The sequence below is a fragment of the Zeugodacus cucurbitae genome, chromosome 3, assembly GCF_028554725.1.
Source record: "Zeugodacus cucurbitae isolate PBARC_wt_2022May chromosome 3, idZeuCucr1.2, whole genome shotgun sequence".
Lineage (NCBI taxonomy): Eukaryota > Metazoa > Arthropoda > Insecta > Diptera > Tephritidae > Zeugodacus > Zeugodacus cucurbitae.
The window spans coordinates 77392579-77415564 of record NC_071668.1 but is presented as its reverse complement, the minus strand read 5'-3'; the positions used below and the strand labels follow the sequence as shown (position 1 = coordinate 77415564).

The 22986-nt window shown below is 38.4% G+C and overlaps 1 protein-coding gene across 1 annotated transcript in view; it reads left to right on the top strand.

Annotated features, from left to right (window-relative positions):
• The window catches only part of LOC105211439 (neuronal acetylcholine receptor subunit alpha-7), a 182175-nt gene that overhangs the window by 107947 nt on the left and 51242 nt on the right, over positions 1-22986 (top strand). Inside the window, exon 5 of the mRNA XM_054227100.1 lies at positions 22515-22559. Within this exon, the coding sequence (XP_054083075.1) occupies positions 22515-22559 (45 nt within the window). The remainder of the gene's footprint in view (positions 1-22514; positions 22560-22986) is intronic.

Below are 22986 nucleotides of genomic sequence, written 5' to 3'. Positions count from 1 at the left end.
AAGTCGCTTAGTGAAGAATACTGAGATTTAGTGCCACTTTTAGCAAATATTCCAATTCAATTATTTAATTCCACCCACGAATCTTGCAAATTCGGTGGCAACTTTCACCAAAACAAAAAACGAACTCAAAATAAGCAAGTCCATGCATCAGGATCAACGTCAAAAACACAGCCGACACTCAAGGCGAAAGACAAAGCCAAATGCGCACAATTTCCACTCTTAGAGAGGTCAACTGGAAAAGGACATCTGCATTAAGCGAAAGAAAAACCACAGACAAGCAATGAGACACAAACAAAAGCATATGTTTATGCACCCACATAGTATAAGAGTACATGCATGCATACGTAAGGACACTCGACATAATAAACGAGCGCGCGAAACGACGACAAAAAACAACGGTAAATTGCCAACAACACGGCAGGACAATGATAAAAGCGCAGCGTGTAAGTGTTAGTTACGAATGAGGCGAGCAGCGCACAAAGAGTCGCATACATATATATATATATATTCATACACATGTGTGTGTGTGTGTGTGTGTGTGTGTGTGTGTGTGTGTGTAGAAAAGAAGCAGCGCATGTCCTGCCAAAATGACAGCTGAAAATTGTATTTGAATAAAGGAGTATGCCACAATTTATGGCACTCGCAGTCACATACAGCACTGCCGCCTGCTGCTGCTGTAACTGTAGTTGTCAGGCACTTCAGCGCCACCTTAACGGTGTCATGCAGCCAACACTTGCATCAACACAAATAAACATATAGCAAGTGTGAACTGATTCTTACTACACACAGACACACAAACAGTCTCAAAAACAGCCGAAGATGTGTGTGTGTGTGTGTGTGTGGCGTACTTATGAACGAAGAAAAATGCTCATGCTGCCCTCTTAACTGTACATACATTTGAAATTTATGTGTTAGAGTGTAGAGTTGCATGAGCGTGCATTAGTGCGTGTGTGTTAGCTTTATGGGCGTATGGGGACGTGTCAGCGAATGTGTCACTGTAACAATGAACAGGTTGACTCTTTATAATTTGCACTCATTGTTGTTGTTATTGCTTTTATTTTGTTGTTGTTTATCTTATATCTTTACTCACGCTTCGCACTTTGTCTGCTATAATTTTGCATTCATTCGCACATTTATTCTTGTAAATGTCAACTTGCCTCCAGCCCTCTTGGTCTCTCACACACACACACGCATAGTGTTTGCAACTACTCCAGTAAGCTGACTTTAAAATTAATGACTTTTTAGCTTACGTTTGGCATTCATTCACTTATATACACACACATGCACATGGGAAGAGCTGCTGTTCGGATGCGTTCATTAATTTTACTCACGGACACTCTTTCTTGCCGTTACTTCTACTTCTACTGGCCCGTTCGTTTGGTCAGTGAGTTGGTGAACATTTCGTGCTGTCTGTCACAGCTCCTTCAGGTGGCATGTGGACATGTGATTGACACTCTGACCACAGTAAAAGCATTTGCTTCTTGCCTTCCGTCGCCATATTTAAAATTATTATATGCAAATGAGTTGCGAAGCAATATGTGTGGTGTTGTTGCTTATTTGTTAAAGTGCTGTCATTTGCCTCTTCTAACCGCATTATTAATGGTAGCTATCTAATATATTCCATATGAGTTTACTCAAAATGCGTGAAGAATGATTTAAATGTTTTTGTAGAGCATTAAAAGCTTCTTTTCGTATGTGGGGTACATCCTCCTCTGTCAAATACGAAAAAAGCGCTGCTCTAAAAGAACTGAGTTAGCATTAGAGAGGTTACTGAGGCTCAATGATCTCTCATGGACTGACTCAACAAATATTGGTTAGTCCGTTTGATATAAAACGCAGCTTCGTCAAATAGTGGTCGCAGAAGAAATAGTTAAGGTGCACCTAATGCATAGCAAAGAAGCACCAAATTAGGTTTCACGCGATATTCGCATAGCAAAAATGTACACCTTACAAAATATCATTAATCGATAGAGGCTATAAAATAAAATTCCTTGAAGGATCTGAAGCTAATTTTGAGGCCTTAAATCAGTTTGTAAACTGTAAAGATTCATATTGAAATGATGCTGATTGGTTTTACTTTTTTTTGGGTTTAATGTATTCCGTATAAAGAGTGAGAGAACCTTTTTTATACTCTCGTTTATACTCTCGCAACAAATGTTGCTAAAGAGAGTATTATAGTTTTGTTCACATAACGGTTGTTTGTAACACCCAAAACTAAACGAGTTAGATATAGGGTTATATATACCAAAGTGATCCGGGTGAAGAGTGGAGTTCAAATCCGAATGTCTGTCTGTCCGTCCGTCCGTCCGTCCGTCTGTGCAAGCTGTAACTTGAGTAAAAATTAAGATATCTTAATGAAACTTGGCACACTTATTTCTTGGCACCATAGGAAGGTTGCTTTCGAGCAAAATCGGACCACTGCCACGCCCACAAAATGGCGAAAACCGAAAACACATAAATTGCCATAACTAAGCCATAAACAAAGCTATGGAAATAAAATTTGGTATGAAGGATCACACTATGAAGGGGCATATTTGGATGTAATTTTTTTGGGGAAGTGGGCGTGGCCCCGCCCCCTACTAAGTTTTTTGTACATATCTCGCAAACCAATAGAGCTATATAAACCAAGCTTTCTGCAGTCGTTTTCGTTTTTAGCCACTTCCTAATACAGTCCAAAAATGAAAGAAATCGGACCATAACCACGCCCACCTCCCATACAAAGGTTATGTTGAAAACTACTAAAAGTGGGTTAACTCAATAACGAAAAACGTCAGAAACTCTAAATTTCACATAAGAAATGGCAGATGGAAGCTGCACTCAGATTTTTTTAGAAAATGGAAAATGGGCGTGGCGTCGCCCACTTATGAGTCAAAAACCATATCTCAGGAACTACTCGACCGATTTCAATGAAACTTGGTTTGTAATAGTTTCCTTAAAATAGGCCAAATCGCTTCACAACCACGCCTACTTCCTTTATACCAGAACTTTGAAGACGATCTGAAACGTTTACATTACAATATATAAAATAAACACTAGTGAAGATATCGGTGCAAAACTTTGCACAAATACTACGTTTATAGTGTGGCAGCCCCATTCTAAAAATCACCGAAATCGGACCATAGGTTGTCAAGGCCCCATATATCGAACATGAGGAATTCGGTACTTCTGACCTAATATTAGGGTTTCCAACTTTCAATGGACTTTATACAATATTTATGACGAATATGTGGGTCAAATTGTGTATTAATATTATAATAAAGTTAAATAAATAAATTACGAGAGTATAAAATGTTCGGTTACACCCGAACTTAGCCCTTCCTTACTTGTTTATACTAAGAATACTATAGAAACGCGGATACTGTCAAGTATGGGTATGCATCTTCTTTATGGTTGTGTCGAAGTTGGTGGAGAAACAAATAGTAGCGCCACTATCCTACTGTGGCCTACTACTGGACTATTGGGTCTCAACTGAGTTGCGCAAGCGCTGAACAGTCACTAGCACCTGCGCTGTCTCAAGATCCTTCTGGTCCAATGCAAATCGAAAGAGGTCTAAGTGACTCTTCGCCCTCTGTAATGTCCATACATCCCTAGTTATAGGGTTTCTGGTAATTGTACCTTAGCGATGCACGCGGCTAGACTAAAAATGTTATCCGAAGTAGGTTTCAGATGCTGCTTGAAGGGAGACGAGATGGAATGTCCCGCCTTTGAGAGATATATGCTAAAATTTGTAGATTCTAGGGCCTTTATGGAGTCTTAAATCTAATTATAGTCCAAGTGCGTTCCTCCTTTGTGGTGAATAGCCTTAGAGTCTAGCCCAAAGTATCGTATAGTTGTGTTTGAAATATGATCTCTTAATATTATTAGTTCCTTTTGTTATCTTCACATCTCCTTAATGATAAGTTAATTGCATTATCTCGGGCATAATGTCAAGCTAAATAAGTTTTTAATGCATCTCACTGCCAGCTGGGTGTGTCAATAAATATTTATTAAATATTTCTGCAATTTCATCGCACTTTCATGAGCACATTATGTGCATTACGTACGCATAACGCGCCACTTAATATCGATTTAATTAACTAGTAAAATGCAATATAAACACACACAAAACGATAATCATCGCGTCAAAGTGTCACAACAGCACTCGTCTAAATTTGTATCAGCTGCATAAGGAATATGACTACAACAACAACATGCGATGACACGATATGCACATGAGTGCGACCCCACCCACAACACAAGGCGAAGTGGCCAAGCCAACAAATTAAAGAAACGGTCAACTGCATTTAATCAACGCCTTGAATGGCTGCAGTAAACCTAATCATAGACGACACTGAATAACTAACTAATCATTATTATTGTAGTAAACAACCGACAGCGTTGCATGCTGAACACACCATTACTGTCACCGACATTAATGGCCACAGCAAACAGCAAGCGCCGGCGATAGTGTCAGTCGTAAAGGCAACATGAGCCAAAGCCATTGACTCAAGACCGCCTTATGAACGATGAACGGGCAATAGATGAGAGTGCTCGTAAATTTACAGTTGATAAACGAGTGCACGTGTGTAACGCTCACACATGTATGCTTACTAACATAGCCGATATGTGTGTGCCGGTGTGTGTGAGTATAGCCATGGAGCAGTTCATTACAAAATCATTATCGCCAAAGTTGTTGACAGTCCGGTAGTCGATGAATCGTGTTCTCGTTTGAGTGCTTGAAGAGATGGCTCGATAGCCGTGTACGAGACAAACAGGTTGTGGCATTTTGTTACAAAAACAAATTCCACTAAGTGACACCAGCAAGTGTGCTAGTTTTGCGGACGTGGAATGCTGTAAACAGTGAAAAGACAAACAAGTTTGTATCCTTTCGGTGGCGCAGCCATTAAGTATATTAAATTGCGACTTTGCAGTCAATTAATTTTAATTCTAGATTAAGGATAATCGGCCAACGCTGTTGACAACGGTGTTTATAAAGTTAGTGGCGAGTATATTATTGGATATTCATAGGGCATGAATTATATTGCTTTGGTATATCATCAGTAGCTTTTAAGGAGAAGTCAAGTTGTTTTGGATCCTATGAGATATAAATATGTAGGGTGCAGAGAGCTCAGCATATTTATTATATAGAGTCTTGAGAGGCATAGCCTCTATATGCCCATCAGTCGATGAATGGGAGTTATTCTCAGAATTAGAAAATTAGTAATTGAGAGTGAGAATGAAAGGGAAATCAGAAACTAATTTTGAACTTTGACAAATTTTGAATGTTCTCAATCCTAGTGTACTCAGGATTGTTTCTGATCTCCCTCTCACTCGCAATTATCAGTCAAAAATTTACTGATTATTTATGATACAATGTACAGAAGCAAGGCTTTAACGAGAATAATGAATATCAATTCTGATTTTGAGATAGAAGAAAAAGTGAAAAATTCCAGGTTCCTTCCAGCTCTGTCCAAAATTAAAAAAAAAAATTACAAGTCTGCAATAAAAGTATGCCTAACACTTTAAATAGAGTGCAGTCAATGGAAGTAATATGCAATGAGTCAGATTTTAAGATAGAGCGACAGGCAACACGAAATAGCAATTTGAAAGAAAGTAATTTTTCTTCCTAAATTATTAAAAATCCAAAAAGACACAAAATGTCAGCACTCAAAGCAAAATGATTTTAAGCCAGCAATAATAAAGTAACCGGAAAATACCGTTACTTAATGAAAAACTGAAGGCGACATGCCATGTACTCACATTCAGCTTGCTAAAACTGACTATCAAAGAAAAGAGAAAAAGAAATGATTTTCGAAATGAATGACATTTAGCACTTGGAACGTCACATATACATGCATGTATAAATGCGGAAAACTACAAGCGTACTATTTTATTAGCGTCTGAAGTATATTGCTTTTATATGCAAGTAGTTTTTGTTGCCGCCGTCTGTTTGCCTGCCAGCTGTCATAGCTTTCTATCGCTTTGCAGTGTTGCAATCGTTGCTGTCATTCACTAATATTGCCTATATTTGCTTGTTTTTGTTACGGCTGAGGGCTGTCAGAGGCGGGGGAATTTTAAAATGAAATATATTTACGATAGCAAAGTGGTTTCGTTGCGAATGTGACTTATTCAGAAGAAATCGCAGTATTAAGAAAACAAGAATTTATCGGATGATCATAAAATTAACTATTCATTCTATTTAGGAGAAATTTTAAAATCGTCAGAGCTCGCTATAACGATCGCATTTGCATTGACCCTAGGGACAAAGATATCAAATTGAAAAATTGATGATGCTGAGGACTCAATGAAGGCTTTTCCAGGCATTTTTATATTAAGTTTGTCACGATGTTTGTAACACCCAGAAGGAAGCGTCGGAGACCCTATAAAGTATATATATAAATGATCAGTATGTTGAGCTGAGTCGATTTAGCCATGTCCGTCTGTCTGTCCGTCTGCATATATACGAACTAGTCCTTCAGTTTTTAAGATATCGTTTTGAAATTTTGCAGATGTTATTTTCTCTTCAAGAAGCTGCTCATTTGTCGGAACTGCCAATATCAAACCACTATATCATATAGATGCCATACAAACTGAACGATCGGAATCAAGGGCTTGTATGGAAAACTTTCGCATTTTACTACATATCTTCACGAAATTTGGTGTGAGTTATTGTTCATAGAAATAATTTAATCTCCGAAGAAATTGTTCAGATCGGTTCACTATAGCATATAGCTGCCATACAAACTGAACGATCGGAATCAATGGCTTGTATAGAAAATTTTCGCATTTGACGTGGTATCTTCTCGAAATTTGACATGGATTACTGCTTAAGGTACTAATATAATCTCCGAAGAAATTGATCAGATCGGTTAACTATATAACCTTAATGTTTCTAGCAAACAACCCGGCTAAAAAGAATTAGTAAAATGTTTTCCTTTTTTACTTACTTTTTCTTTTGTCTTTAAATTTGCTTAAACACATAGTTACTAAAAGAAATGCACCTGTGAAGGGTATATTAGCTTCGGTACAGCTAAAATTAACGTTTTTTCTTGTTTTGGATAGTATTTCAAAGCAGAGAGATCTAGTATGACGCATTCTTCATTTTTTGTTTGAATGGTTAAGGTTACATATTTCGTTCTTGAGATCCAGGATCGAAGAAATTGTAGTGTAGTAATAATATAGATAATATAGTTTCTACTATATATTTTCATTCGTTTAGAATACTTTTTAAAGTCCTTGCACCAGCAATCACCCAATTCTCCAGGCACTTGACTGCCTTCCAAATCTATTTGTCCCTAATTGATATTTCCGGCGCGCAGTCAAAGGAAAGTAAATGCCGAAACAGTGAATGATTGGCAGGCAAATATTCGAATGAGCAAATTGCTTTGTGCGCTTTGTAAAAACAATTAAACAAGCGGCATAGTTTGACTGGCTTACAATCGTAGTGAAATCGTATTTCATTTATCAGGCTTAAATTTATTAAGTTTAGAAACGTTTTACACACAACTACACACAGACACACTAACTACAAAATAATCGCAATTAATTGCTTTTCGACAAAAACAATACCAACTACATGCCGTTAGCGCTGAAGCGATAAAAATCGCGCATGAATCAGTTTTTGAATGGATTTGCCAACACTAATAACGCTTACGTAAGCTGCAGCCACCAAGCTGCCGCTACAGCGCCTAAAACGCCTTTAACGTGCATAATTTAAGTAAATAGAATTGGAATAGTTAGGATTTGTACAACAACAACAAAACCAGTTTATGCGCTCACAAATGTTATTTAGTCAGTTAGTTGAGCGGAATGTGCGCCACAACTCAATTCAATCAAATGATACGATTGTGCGCCAAAAAGTATGCTATACAGTTTTATTTCGCTTTATTTAGTTTGCAAACAGCTTGATTTGGTAAAGGGATTAAGTGACTAACAGCGCAACTAAATATTGCGCAAGGCGTGTATAAATATTGTTGCAACAGTACGATTTGGCGAAACATATTTGCCGCGTGTCACTGCAAGCGCCTAAATGTATGCTAGCCATGTATAAAATTGTATATTTATTTATATGAAAGTGTATATCTTTCTGAAATACAAATGAAAGTTGAGAAAAACGTATATATTAGCTCACTATATTGTCCGAGTATATACTCTATCTATATGAATGTATTTTCAACGTATACTACGTAAGCTCTTCAAATAGTGAAAATGTCAAGAATTTTAAAACACAAATTTAAATATTTAATATCTCTCCATCTTCCTGACTTCCATACGTCAATAATATATAATTTAATTACATTTCAATCATTTTTATAATTCAAAAGTTGATCATTAGAATTCACAATTTAAGCAACAGTTCGAACTAGCCCGTATTTTTGGCATGCGAACTTAAATTAAAATGTCAGAATATTTTTTCAAAAATTCCGGAAATATTCCACCCAAAAATCAAATGCAAAACAATAAGCATGCGACCTACTTTGGCAGCATAGGTGCGGAATTCACATATGCACGCCGAACAGTATGCAGCAAACTTTAATTATATTTCAAAATTTTCCGACACAACCAACTGGCAATCTCGAAAAGTTTGCGCAAACGGAAATTGCTAGTAAAATATGCCAAAATTTGCCAGCACCAAATAGAATGACATACAGACAGACAGACGGCGAATGCGAGCAGCGCGTTCGACAACGTCGAAAACCCAAAGAGAAAGCTTAAGAAAACGTAACGAGGCAACAAAGTAAAACACTCAACAAGCAATTGCCTCCACACGTCTACAAACTCCTAGCATTATGTAACAATAAATAAAGTTCGGCGCATAGAAAACATACGTTTGCATCGAAATGACAGCAAGTGAAAGATTTTGAAATGGTGGAGTTAAGGCTTTAACTGTACGGGCAGAAGTTTGTTTTAGACGCGTGCAGAAAAGCAAACGGTGCAATGTGTGTAGGCGAACAAAGTGACGGGTGAAAATGAAAAATGAAAATTTTAAACGTAGCCGAAATGTATGCAAATATGCTGCTTAACTATGCCAGCCGCCGTCCCGCATCCTTCATAAGAACCTTTCACAAGCAGGCAGACTTTTCGGCGCAAACAGATAGCAGCGCTCGGTTGGATGTAATGACATGCCAGAGTGGCAAAATAGCTAAAAAGTATGCAATAATCTGAGCACACAAAAAAAGAAGAAAATTCTGAAACAAGAAAGTACAACAACACAAAAAACGTCAACAGTAGCGCTATGACGAAAATGTGATAAATTAAATTGGTTGTTGAGTAGCGGTGGCACGAGGCAGGACGCAAGTGAATTTCAAGTGGAAGCAATAAGTACTCAATATAAGAAAGGTATGCGAGTTGGCTTGCGGGGGTACGGAGCTGTGTAAAATCCGAAATGTCAATTTGTGTCTGTAAGTATTTACACTGACACTGCCGTTTACTGTGGTGAGGATATGCACTGATTTTGTGTCTCTCTTGAGTGTGAAAAGTGCATAACGCGCATTGAGCTTCGAAAAATTTGCATATCGCCAACGCTTCGATTGAACACAGAAATTCACTAGCTACCACACTCCACAACCCACCACGCGCCGCATATAAACGCTTCATATGACTTTTCACGCAACGCTTACCCTTGCCCCATTTATACACCGACAGTACTTTTTTCACATCAGATGATCCTTGACAAGGTGAACAGCTTCGGCAAACGTTGCTGGGCGTTTTATGACAAATTGAAAAATTTATGAAATTCGAAATTCATATGCAAATTTGTGCAGCTTTTGACATTTTCTTTCACTAAAGTAAACATTCAATGGCATTTATGCTAAATATGGAAGTGGGTTGGGCGGGAGGCGTGTGTAAAACAAATGAAATTTGAACAATGTAAAGCAAAACTTTTGTATGCAAATTCAATAGATAAATGCGCTGTGAACTGTAAATTGGCGGTGAGTGTGTAAGGGGAGGGCAGCTGCTAGCTGTTGCGCGTGCAAATCGACTGACTTTGAAGGGACATAAAAAAATCTTTCTTGCTACCGGTGGAAGCTGAAGTTTTACAGTAATAACTACAGTTTTTTATTAAAGTATTAATAAATATTTCTGCTGTCACAGTCCGTGCAAGCTGTATCTTGAGTAAAATGTTAATCTTAATGACCTTCTTATGGCTTTATTGGCATCATAAGAAGGTTAAGTTCGAAGATGGGCGAAATCGGACCACTGCCACGCTCACAAAATGGCGATAACCAAAACACATAAAAAGCTATAACTAAGCAATAAATTAAGCTATGGGAGTAAAATTTGGTATGAAGGATGGCACTATAAAGGGGCATATTTGGATGTAATTTTTTTGGGGAAATGGGCGTGGCCCCGCCCCTTATTAAGTTTTTTGTACATACCTCGTAAACTACTAAAGCTATAGCTTTCTAGAGTCGTTTCTTTTAGGTACTTCCTTCTACAGTCAAAAAATGGAGGAAATCGGATTATAACCAAGCCCACTTACCATACAAAGGTTATGTTGATAACTATTAAAAATGCTTTAATTCAGTAAGGAAAACCAACAGAAGCATTAAATTTCATTATGAGAAGATCTACACTCGAAATAGTAGTATATAAAATTTGAAACTATATCTCCGAAACTACTCAACAAATTTCAATAAAATTCGGTTCATAATATCTTCCTAACTTCCAAATAATATGTTATGAAAATAGTCCATACCGGTTCACAATCACATCTACTTCCGATATACCAGAACTTTGAAGTCGATCAATATATAAAGTAAGCACTAGTGAAGATATCGGAGCAGAACTTTGCACAAATACTCCATTTATAGTATGGCATCGACCTTCTAAAAATCGCCGAAATGGAACCATAAGTATTCAAGTCCACATATATCGAACATGAGGACTTCAGAGCTTCGAAATAATTTTTTACCGAAAGTATAAGTAAGTGCTTGGAACTCTTTGCCCTAAACAAGATCAATCTTTCCCAAGTTATAGGTGTTCTAACTGGCCATTGTCCCATTGGGACTCACGCGGTCAAATTAAGAATTTTATCGGATGCTAGCTGCAAAAGCTGCCAAGAAGAAGGTGAGGTAGAATCCTCCCAGCATTTCCTTTTGGAATGTCCCGCCTTTGCGAGATCTAGACAAAAAATCCTTGGATCTCACTTTTTTGGGCACCCCCGCGAACTAGCGGATACAGAAGTTAAAAACCTCTGCAGATTTGTGGTAGGTTCCAAGCGCTTTGTGGATTCATAAATAAGTGAGGGGGTTGAATTTTTATGGCATCACAAAGGACTGCTCTCGATAGTCTAAGTGGGTTTCCCCCTATAGGGAAACAGCCTTCGTACCTAACCTAACCTAACCTATAAGTAAGTGTCTCAGATATTTTGAAGAATTTCCGAGGAAATATTTTTCTTCTAATAATACGCCTCCGTGCCAAAAATGAGTGAAATCGAGTCATAGCTTCTCCTAGCTCCCATATACCTAATATTTGGGTTTTCAAGCTTTCAATGGATTTTATACCATTATGCCCAATAAGTGAGTAAAATTGTTTGTTTGCTATATTAATAAAATTAAATAAATAAATTTCGAGAGTATAAAATGTTCGGTGATATCCGAACATGGCCCTTCCATACTTGTTATACACATATGGTTGTTATACATAGTACTTATAATTATATAGTCTCCATTTTAGTAAAATAGCTTATCTATGTTAAGCTTTACATTTTCTCTAGTTTTAGTAGTAATTTCCTTAATCGGCAACTATTCCAAGCTGCCACATATTCGAAAAATAAAAATGTAAGAGCGTATCACTTTGATCAGCCAATAAAGCCACGGCTGACCGCATATTAATTACCACTTCGGCAAGTAATTGAAATTAATTATGCGCAGCATTTCTTGCACGCCTTCTACGCCTGCTTCGTATATCCCGTTACATTTATTATGCCACGCCAGCAAGCACTTGTCCGCAGAGAAAGTGGGTTGAGAAAATAGCTGAAAATGCAATCAATTATAGCCGAAGATGGGAAAAAAATATAAAAAAAAACATTGGGCAACATCTGCAGAGTGCAGAGAAAGAAAGAGAAACGGCAATGAAATGATATTGGAAAACGCTTGTGTTGAAATTGCTAAAATAAGAAATACTTGAGACAACTCAGCGGTGCAAAATGCTGGGCAAAGACAAGACGAATGTGATGTATGTTGATATCGATGAAAGTGTGTTCAATTGGCTGAGAAAATGAGAAGCGAAGCAATAATATTTATTAATGAAAACAGTTAATACTTTTTTTTTATAAAAGTAAACAAATAATATTTTTGAGTGTATGGTGGCCGCTAGTCGAGGTCATAGGTCTAGGTTACTTTTTTATAAAATGAGCTACTTCGAGTACTTTTTTTTTGCTCCTTAAATGTGGCATTTATTGGGTGGAATTTTCAATAATTTATAATAAAATCATAGTACAGTTAGTTTTCTCATCTCAACTGCAGTTTTCTCTGATAAAAACAGATTATGAAAAACTCCAACGAATTTCGTATGGAAAATTTGAAATCCACATAATTTTGCCAAAAATTGCTAAATATGTGAAATTCACGAGTGTGTTATTCAATAAAACTCATGGACGCCTGCATACAGCCACAAATGTATCAGTTAGTTGGCTTAGCTGCGCAAGAATATTTGGCAAGCGCCTAAAACTATGCATAACTATATGTCTGCAGCGGTAAGTGACAGTAAGCACACATGCTAATGCGCTTCCCAACACATTTGCACAACTATCGCCTCCACCTACTGTACAACAACAATAACAATAACACAAAACACAGCTAAGTGAAATTCTCGCCACAGTGAGCTGGCAAATAATTTTCGGCCAACATCTGCTGCCTAGCAGCCAGCCGCCAAATGTTTTGCTGCTGCCGCTGTCGCTGTCGCTGCGGCTTGTCGCAAATGTTTTTGCTGCGGCCAGCGTACATGTGTGTTGACAAGTTTTTAATTAGAGTACACAAGGATATGCGCCACTGCCACTGAGCACGAGCACGAGCATGAGCGAGTTGTCTATTTATGCAAGCGGCAAGTGTGTTTGTGTTGTGTGAGGTTAGTGACACATGCAACATGTCGCTGCGCCGAAAATTTGTACACGCACGCAAATGCAAATTTATAAGCCTCCACAGCCAACATATGGCCAGTGTTTACCAGTGTCTGTGTGACGTGTAGGCCGGAAAACCAATAAAGCAAACTTTTTGCAATGTATATTTGCATTTAGCTGTTGCGCTCACATGCCTCTGCCTCTATTTGCGACCATAAATTTGTGTTTGTGTTTGTTTTGTGTTTTGTTGCTGTCATGAAACGAATTTATTACAGTTTTGCTGCCAGCCAACCGAGCACCAACAAGTTAGCCTGAATTGAGTGATGCAAAAAGGTAAACAACACGAGTGCATGCCACAAAAATGGTGCATCAAGCGGTTTGTCATAAATTGCCTGTCTCTCACAGCATCACCCCGGCACCGGTGCTGTCGCTGACTTCGCGACACTGTGACAGCCATGACCGCAAGCAAAATATGTCCGAATTAATGACATCTGCCTGGCGTTGATCGGTGATTGGGCTTGTTTGAAAAAAAAATGCTTTTATTTATTTTTTGCATATTCAAAATAGTTTGTGAAAAAATTTGTAACATCAAAATTCGTTTAAAATGAAATTTTCTCATTTCCATTTGGCAGTCACTGTGGCCTGCCTTTTTTTGGAGTATTTTAAAAATGTATATATTTCTACAGAGGAGGCTCCACCAGGCTTAAAATTTGTTTGAACTGAATAGTGAAGTAGCTTAATGTTTCGCAATATTTCTCTCCCTTTCCAATAGATAGATGCATGTTATTGACTCATATTGATAATTTCGCCTGCATTCAGTGCACTTGATAAATTAGCACTATATTGATAATTCATCAAGATTTGTACTTCTTTTTGCTGCGGCCAAGGTATTTATTTGGTATTCTAAATAATATTCCATCGCTAAAAATTCATTTTCAGAACTATGAAAATCCCCGTTTATTTGTAAAGAGCACTGTCAAGTGCTTTTGATATCTTGACAATTTTTCAAGAAAATAGTTTTTTATATGACAACTTAATAAATTGTTAACCTGATAAATTAGAAAAATGCTGAATACCTGAAGTGCAATATTCTATGTATATGTGTATCTACGAATTGCTGTATCTACTGTAGTCAATTTGTAAATGACCGTAAAGGGTATGTGCGAAGCTGTGGATCAGAAATATACAAGCACTGAGAGAAAAGACTGTAGGACCATGGTTAGCATACTTAATGGTCACAGCCTACTAGCAGCGCATGCCCATATGTTGGGGCTTTCAGATCGGGAGTAATCCAGGAAATGTCGAGAGCATGGCACCAGGGAAACAGTTGAGCCTCTCTTGTTGTGTGTTTGTCCTCCACTAGAAAGATACGATAAGTTGCAAGAGATATCATTAGTGAGGCCTCATCATCTCTTAAAATTCGTTAAAGTTAAGCGCTGGCATTCTATCAGATGACTACTACTCAGGGAATACGTGACGGGTCTCCATCTGGTATCGCTAAGGACCATAACTGGTCTATGCGAGGCTTGTTGGCCCACCAGACTAACCTAACCTAACGAAAAGTAGCGAGGTGATATAAAATTTCAACAACCGTTTCTTTCGGGCAAATCATATCCACTCCTGAGTCACGGCATCATACTTTCCTTCATGCATATTTTCTTGAATATTTTATCTCGCTTCAAAATAATATATAACTACCTCGACTTTATTAGCTCCTCGGAAGTATTATAATCACTTTCGATCATGAGTGGGATACTTAAACTAACGATAATTTGATAATTAAAAAAGTGCTGCCATGATTCAAACAAGCGTCCGATTTGCATCTTCACTTTACGCCATGTGTCGTGCAGATTTATTAGAAGAACACAAATTGAATTTCCACTTTTTTCGGTTCACTTTAATTGCGCACTCCACTAATAGCAATTGCCACACACTTCACACGTGAGCACACGCGTGTCAATGAACTGCTCGCACATGGCTCTACATGGCGCAGCACATTGAACTCGAAGGCAAGTGCAAAGTCGCCAGATGGCTTGGAAGTTGCCACACTAACCGCAGATGTGGAGTGCCAAGCCATAAAGCAAGCAGCTGCTGCCGGCAGGTGTGGCAAAGCGCAAACCTCATGCATTTCTTTCTAGTATTTTTTGCAACTTTAGTAAATTCGTAGCATACTCAAAGGCGCTTGCACGCCATATTAGCTTCGTTTGACTGTAACTGCAAGTACTGCTGCCACACGATGGCAACGCACGAGTAGAACTACGCTAGGGCAGGTGGGACGGGCGCAGCAGACACATATCTTTATGGACTGAAGTTACAGCGCGGCACGTAAGCTCTGACCACAACCGCAGCTGCAGAGCGGCGCAAAGCAAAGTAAAGCAAGTCCAAGTCGGCGCAGCAGATTAATTTAGCAAAGGCAAACACGCACATATGTAAACGCGACAGACCGAGTGCTGGCTGGAGCGCTTGGCGCTTGGCATTTGCAGCGACTCTAAGGTTAACAGGGAAAGACAGAAGGTATGCAAATGCAGAGTTTCACACGCCAATCAAAAAGGAGTCGCAAAACGAACTCAAAAAAATGTAAATGCTTGTACGGGTGCTTGGTGAGTGCACACGAAAAAATCGTCAAAGCATTTCAGCCGAAGTGCTTTAATTAAAATCACAAATTCTCAGGCAATGCATAATTAGTGCGAAAAAGTGCATGACAGCAGTGAGCCGAAAGCAGAGAAAGAGCGTGCGAAACAAACTGTGTAGCGGTGTCATTACATTTTGTGGTTCGCCACGCGATACACCGCAAAAAAACCAAAGCAGAAGCTGAACAGATCGGAAGGTTGTAATGAAGAAATGTTCAAAACTTAATTGAGCAGCAAAAGAGAAGCGAAAAAAAGAAAACTCAAAACTGAAAAAAGACTACTTCAACCGCCGTCGGCTTTGACGCAAACTCCTTCAAGGAGAAAGGAATACTCATATTTCCCGAACTACACTCTACTACATACATCTGCTCGTCTTCGCATTTGTCACTTTACACTCCCTTGGCGGCGCACTCATTAATTACATAATTTCCACTATTTTCTGCAAGAATAATTTCGCGCGCGTTAAAGACCACAGAACCAAGAAAAATGCCAACCAAAAAAGCGCGAAATAACAACCTTCCACACTCACCGCGAAGCATCGCCGTTGAATGTAAATGCAAATTGCTGTCTAAGAAAAATGCAACGAAATGGAGTAAGCAAATTGTGCGAAACGCGCGAAAGAGTTAAGTAAATAAGCTGACGAATGGCAGGCGCATAACGCAAACAGAAAATTAAAACTTTAATGAGGAAACTACAAATGTAAATTATGAATTCACTCGCTGACTGCAGGTGGTGGCGCAATGTAAGCGGCAAGAACATAACTGTTGCATACTTAAAGGGAAATATGTACGATTACTGTAGATTGCAAGGAGAAGTATATAAAGCGGAAAAGAAAGCAAGCGATAATATGTTTATGCGAGGTAAATTATGGCAAATTCCTTGGAACAAGTTAAAGTAACTTAAAAGCAAAAGAACTTGTTTGTGATAATTAGTGTGGTTTTAGGCGCATTAACGCTTGGAAACTTAGTATTTTCTTAGCAGACTTAGTTCTAAATTAACTAGCTAAATAACTGACTGATATAGTTTACTAGAGACAGTACAAGCTCAAACCCATGCTACCGGAAAGATACCGTTCCTACAACAATCAGGTCTACGCATTCGGATATAACCTAGAATTTTAATCGGCTTAAGACTGTGTACTCAGCAATATTTCAAACAATTATTTATTATTTGGAAAATGATTTCTGCCGCTTCAACCACAATGACTACATGAAAATCGAAAACGACACCATGGATAAGCCAGCCGGCGAAAGACCTGTGACGACGAATACCGATCAAATCATGGAAAACATCGAGTTAGACCGACATGTGGCATCTCGTGACATCGCCCAGTAGATGGGATTTAGTCAACAAAACATTTTAAACCATCCGCAGAAGGTTGGATGAAGCGAAAACGGTCGTGGTCGAAGGCCGGTGAATCGTCCCATACAGTGACCAAGCCGGGATTGACGGCCAGGTTTTGCTGTGTGTTTGCTGGGATTGGAAGGGAACCATCCACTATGAACTGCTCCCATATGGCCAAACGCTTAATTCTACCATCTACTGCGAACAACTGAATCGCTTGAAGCAGGCGATCGACCAGAAGCGTCCAGAATTGGCCAACAGGAAGGGTGTAGTGTTCCACCAAGACAACGCTAGACCACACACTTCGTTGATGACTCGACAGAAGCTACGGGAGCTCGGATGGGAGGTTTTATGGCATCCACCATATAGCACGGACATAGCCGAGTGATTACCACCTGTTCCTGTCCATGGCGGCCTTGGTGGTGTAAAGTTGAGTTCTTCGCAAATAAGAAGGGGGGTTCTACGAGGGCGTATTATGAAGTTTCCGTCTAGATGGAAACATATTATCGAAAACGAAACGGCGCATATTTGAACTAAATCCTCTCACTGTACTGTAACACTTTTTATAAAGCATTGAATAAAGAGCAAAAAAGACAACCAATCTTTATGACAACGCTGCTTCCAACCGTGGAAATACTTCTAAAACTCGATTTTTGGGATAGCCCTTGGAACCTTCAGTGATTTCATCTATGCTTGTAAGACGTTGGTCCTTCAAGATTCTCATTTTTTTGGAAATTAGAAAAAAGTCAGACGCGGTCATATCTGCCAAACAAGGAGGCTGGAGCATTGTTACAGTATCGTTTTAGCCAAGAATTCACGAACAAGCAAAGAAGTGTGAGCTTTTAACAAACGAAAATCGTCCATAAGTTCATAAAAACATGTCTAATCTTAGCGGCTGCTACAGACAAGTAAGATATGAACACAACTGAAACGTTATCGTACTTGGCCTGGGGCCTGAAAATTAACAATATAAAAAAATTACAATTGGAATCTCCAAACCAGAATTCCCGATATTTGTTGAACACACCTCGTATTAGTGACATACCATAAGTTTAAAGACTTTAGAGTTATGAGAAAAAAAGGAATGCATTGCAAAGACCATTTAAGAGTGAAAAATACTAGATTAACAAATAAAAATAGTTTTAAAACCACATTAATTTTACATCAAATTTCGACATAGTTGTGGCTCTTACAACTATCAAAGGCAGATTGTTGTACTCTTACAACCTTACAGCCACACTAAAAAGTAATCAATGCCAATCGAATCGCAATCTTTAAGCTATTATTCGTTTTTAAACGCTTTTTTATAATACTCGAAAGAAATATGAGGTTTTCAACTGTCAGAAACAAAGAAATTAAATGGCTTGTGTGCGTTTATTGGTGACCATAAAAATTGTCACACAAACTGTAAACACACAAAGTTTCAACTTACAAGCTTGCCATATGCATACACATACACACACTCGTATATTGTAGAATGAGTATGTATTTTTACTTTTTACATTGATAACCATGCGATAAGGACTGCAATGTAAATGCAATCACATCAATGTGTTATTACTTTTTATGTCACTTTTGGTTACAATGTTTGGACTGCGTAGGACATTTAAGTCATTTGCTCGTTCGTTTGATTGTCGCCTGTATGAGGCTACAGCCAGTATAGAATGAAAGCAATTAGCAGGTCAATTTTCGGTTAACCGCAACCGAATTGGCAGTTGGCAGTAACTATGACAACAACAAAGAATATTGTAACGGCAACAACCAACAAAAGCCACAGCAACATAAATGTTCGGTTCCGGCTACTGCAATTGTTGTGTCATTAAAATGCACACAAACGTACACAGTGTGGGCAGTGGTTGCATGTGAGTGAGTGAAAAATGCAATCTTCTAACAAATACTGCATATAAATAATATTAATTAACAATATATATATTTGCCGCTTTAAGCGATTATAGTCGAATCCACCAGAGCGCGCCACTCATTCCTCCTTTTTGCTTTTTGGCGCCAACTGGAAACACCAAGTGAAGCCAGGTCACTTTGCACTTGGTCTTTCCACCGGAGTGGAGGTCGTCCTCTTCCGCGGCTTCCTCCAGCGGGTACTGCATCGAATACTTTCAGAGCTGGAGTGTTTTCTTCCATCCGTACAACATGACCTAGCCAGCGTAGCCGCTGTCTTTTTATTCGCTGAACTATGTCAATGTCGTCGTATAAATCGTACAGCTCATCGTTCCATCGTCTGCGGTATAAATCTTGCGCAAAACCTTTCTCTCGAAAACCCCAAGAGTCGTCTCATCGGATGTTGTCATCGTCCACGCTTCAGCGCCATACATCAGGACGGGAATAATGAGCGACTTATAGAGTTTGATTTTGGTTCGTCGAGAGAGGACTTTACTTTTCAATTGCCTACTCAGTCCAAAGTAGCACCTGTTGGCAAGAGTGATTCTGCGTTGGATTTCAAGGCTGACATTGTTGGTGTTGTTAATGCTGGTTCCCAGATAAACGAAATTATCTACAACTTCAAAGTTATGACTGTCAACAGTGACGTGGGAGCCAAGACGCGAGTGCGCTGACTGTTTGTTTGATGACAGGAGATATTTCGTCTTGTCCTCATTCCCCACCAGACCCATACACTTCGCTTCTTTATCTAGTCTGGAAAACGCAGAACAAACGGCGCGGTTGTTGCTTCCGATGATATCAATATCATCGGCATACGCCAGGAGCTGTACACTCTTGTTGAAGATTGTACCCTCTCTATTTAGTTCTGCAGCTCGTATTATTTTTTCCAGCAATAGATTGAAGAAGTCGCACGATAGTGAGTCACCCTGTCTGAAGCCTCGTTTGGTATCGAACGGCTCGGAGAGGTCCTTCCCGATCCTGACGGAGCTTTTGGTGTTGCTCAACGTCAGCTTACATAGCCGTATTAGTTTTGCAGGACAATAGATTTATATATAATAGATTTAATATAATTTTTGATTTATTTTTCGAGTATATTTTCTTAATCAAAAAAATCATTAAATTGCAAAAAAAATACTTCCTTCATCACATTTTAGAGAATCTTCACTTTGCACAGACTAATTGACACACATACAGCGTTGGTGAGAAATTTCGAAAGCCTGGCAACGTACTCTCAGCCGCCGCAACGGCCTCGTACAAGCTGAGAGCTTTCCGCTCCAATAAGCGCAATATTCGTTTTATTGTTTTCGTTTTTTTTTTCTTTCACTGTAAACAACTTGCTCATGTGCATGTATGTGTTGGGCTCCACCGGAAATTGGGTTAGCGATGCAAATTGGTCAGCAGACCACACATACAACAACACACAGCTGTAGCAAGCAGCTATATATACATGAAATTTAACGGAGCAACAACAACAACAAAAAAGTGGAAGTGGAAGTAGCCACGCGAAAACGCTTTCGAGCCGTATTTCGTTTTTTTCTTTACCACAATGTTATGACCATAGTCTTGAATTGAGGAAGAACACGCTTTCGTGCGCTCACTACTTCTCTATCCACAATCTCTCTCCCTCTTTTACGCTATCTAGTGAATTTTAACGCAGTGCATGAATGCCGCTTAAGCCGCGCTGGACGTCTATAATTCTGTAATTCGATTAATGAAGCGCAACGCAATCGGCACCGTTGCTGTCTCAATTTGATTGACTACCGCCAGTGCAGCATTGCTGGTGGAAAGTGTGGCACGGTAGAAGAGATTGCCGGAAGTTAAGCTTAATGGCTCGTTTGCCACGGCGCTTGGTCGCAGCAGAGTGAGACGCGTGCAATTCTATGTGTGGGCGAGTTTTATTCGCTAAAAATATGCTTGGTTTTAAAGTGTGGTGATTTCAATATTGGTAATTTTTACGGTTTGTGGGAAAAATTGTATGTTATTAGCATTATTTTGACAATATCTGAGTATGAATATGTATAGCAAGGCAATTAGCTAGATTCTAGATTTTCAGACCGCAGATTGCTGCTGTTTTTGTAATAAAAATTTTTAAAATTTATTTAATTTAACCGGATGATTTAATAACCGGAGAAATATTACGCAATCTACCAAAGACTTTATAAAAAAATTGTAAACATTATAAACAGTGCGTTATACTTAAGATACGTTCCATCGCTTTGGAAAGTATCTGAAGTTATTATGATACCTAAGCCGGGTAAACCACTACATGTTGTCACATCTTCGCCAATATCGCTGCTGTCAGCTCTATCGAAAGTCATCGAGCATGTTCTCATAAAGAGGCTGAAATCAATAATAGATACCAGTACATCAGTTCGGCTTTCGTGATCACCATACAACAATCGGCCAGGTGCACCGAATCGTTAATTTCGTTCGAAAATGCTATTGATAAAAAGAACGTTTGTTCGGCGGCCTTCTTAGACGTGTATCAGGCTTTTGATCGAGTTTGGCATTCGGGTCTACTGCTGAAATTGAAATGCATGTTACCCAAACAATATTGCGAAATAATTGATTCCTATCTAAAAGATAAATACCTTCGCATAAAACAAGAGGATGCATAGTCAAACATGCCGATAGAAGCGGATGTTCCCCAGGGAAGCGTGTTGGGGCCAATGCTTTACTTGCTTTTTACTTTTTACAAGTGATATCCCCACTGGATGACACAGCCCTGTTAGCAGCAGGAGAGTCAACCTCATTATCTGCCCTTCGAGTGCAAACAGCAGTCAAATTAAAGCATTCCAAATCAATGCACGTAGACTTTACTTAAAAAAAACATCATACCATCCCATTTATATATAAATGGTACTCCTATACCACCTAAGTACCTAGGAATCACCCTAGATGCGAAGCTTCGCTGGAAAGATCATGTCAAGAAAAAAAGGGGTGAGATTGATCTAAAATCTAGTAGGTAGGAGATCCACGCTTTCAATCGAAAACAAGCTGTTTATATATAATCAAGTACTAAAGCCAATTTGGGCGTATGGAGCTCAACTATGGGGTTGCTCAAGTCAACACTGTATTCCATGCATGGATCTCACCTATGGGGTTGCTCAAGTCAAAACTGTATTGCATGCATGGATCTCAACTATGGGGTTGCTCAAGTCAAAACTGTATTGCCTGCATTCAGCGCTTCCAAAATAAGTTACTAAGAAGTATAGTTAATGCTCCTTGGTATATTAGATCTGCTGACCTTCACCGTGATCTTGGTGTGAATTGCAAATACACACGAAATGAGGCTTATACAGCATGTAAATGAAGAGGCATCCAAACTCATCTCATGAGAAAACCGACTGAAACGTAAGAGGCCTTCAGACTTAGCAAGGCAACTGTAGCAGCAAATGAATTTTTCTAACATTTAGCTTTCAATTATAATTTTTAACTTATTAGAATTAAATTGCTGTTAGTATTTAATCATTGTAAAATAGGTATAATTGTAATTAAAAAAAAAAAAAATTAAAAAAAAATAATTATTTGATATTCAACATTTATATGTACATTTTAAATAATGATTTTTTTAATATAATAATTTTGTCTGTCTTTTTTAGGATGAGAAGAATCAGCTGCTCGTCACGAATGTTTGGCTGAAATTGGTAAGTTATAATAAAGAGTTACTCTATATATGATAAATTTCATATAAGGAAAATAAAACTTAGTAATGTGATATTTTGCTTCGAAAAGCAAATGTTTGATGTTTATTAGTTTAATAAATATATATTTTTACTCATAAGATACAAAGCCATTAAATCGTTTAAAGTTTTCCCAAGACATTTATATTTTAATTTCATACCATACTAATATGCCATTTATCTTATTAATTTTTTTAATTTTTTAGACTTTATTTGAGAAAGATCACATACATTTAAATAGTTTCTTTCTATTAGCATTTTGTTTAACTTTAAATTTTTTTTTGTCCGAATTTTTCCGAACTTCGCATTTTAAACGCCTAAAAGCTCCCTACTGTACACTTTTTCCATTTTAAGCAAACAACTAACCAAATTGGCTGCTGACCTAATTCCC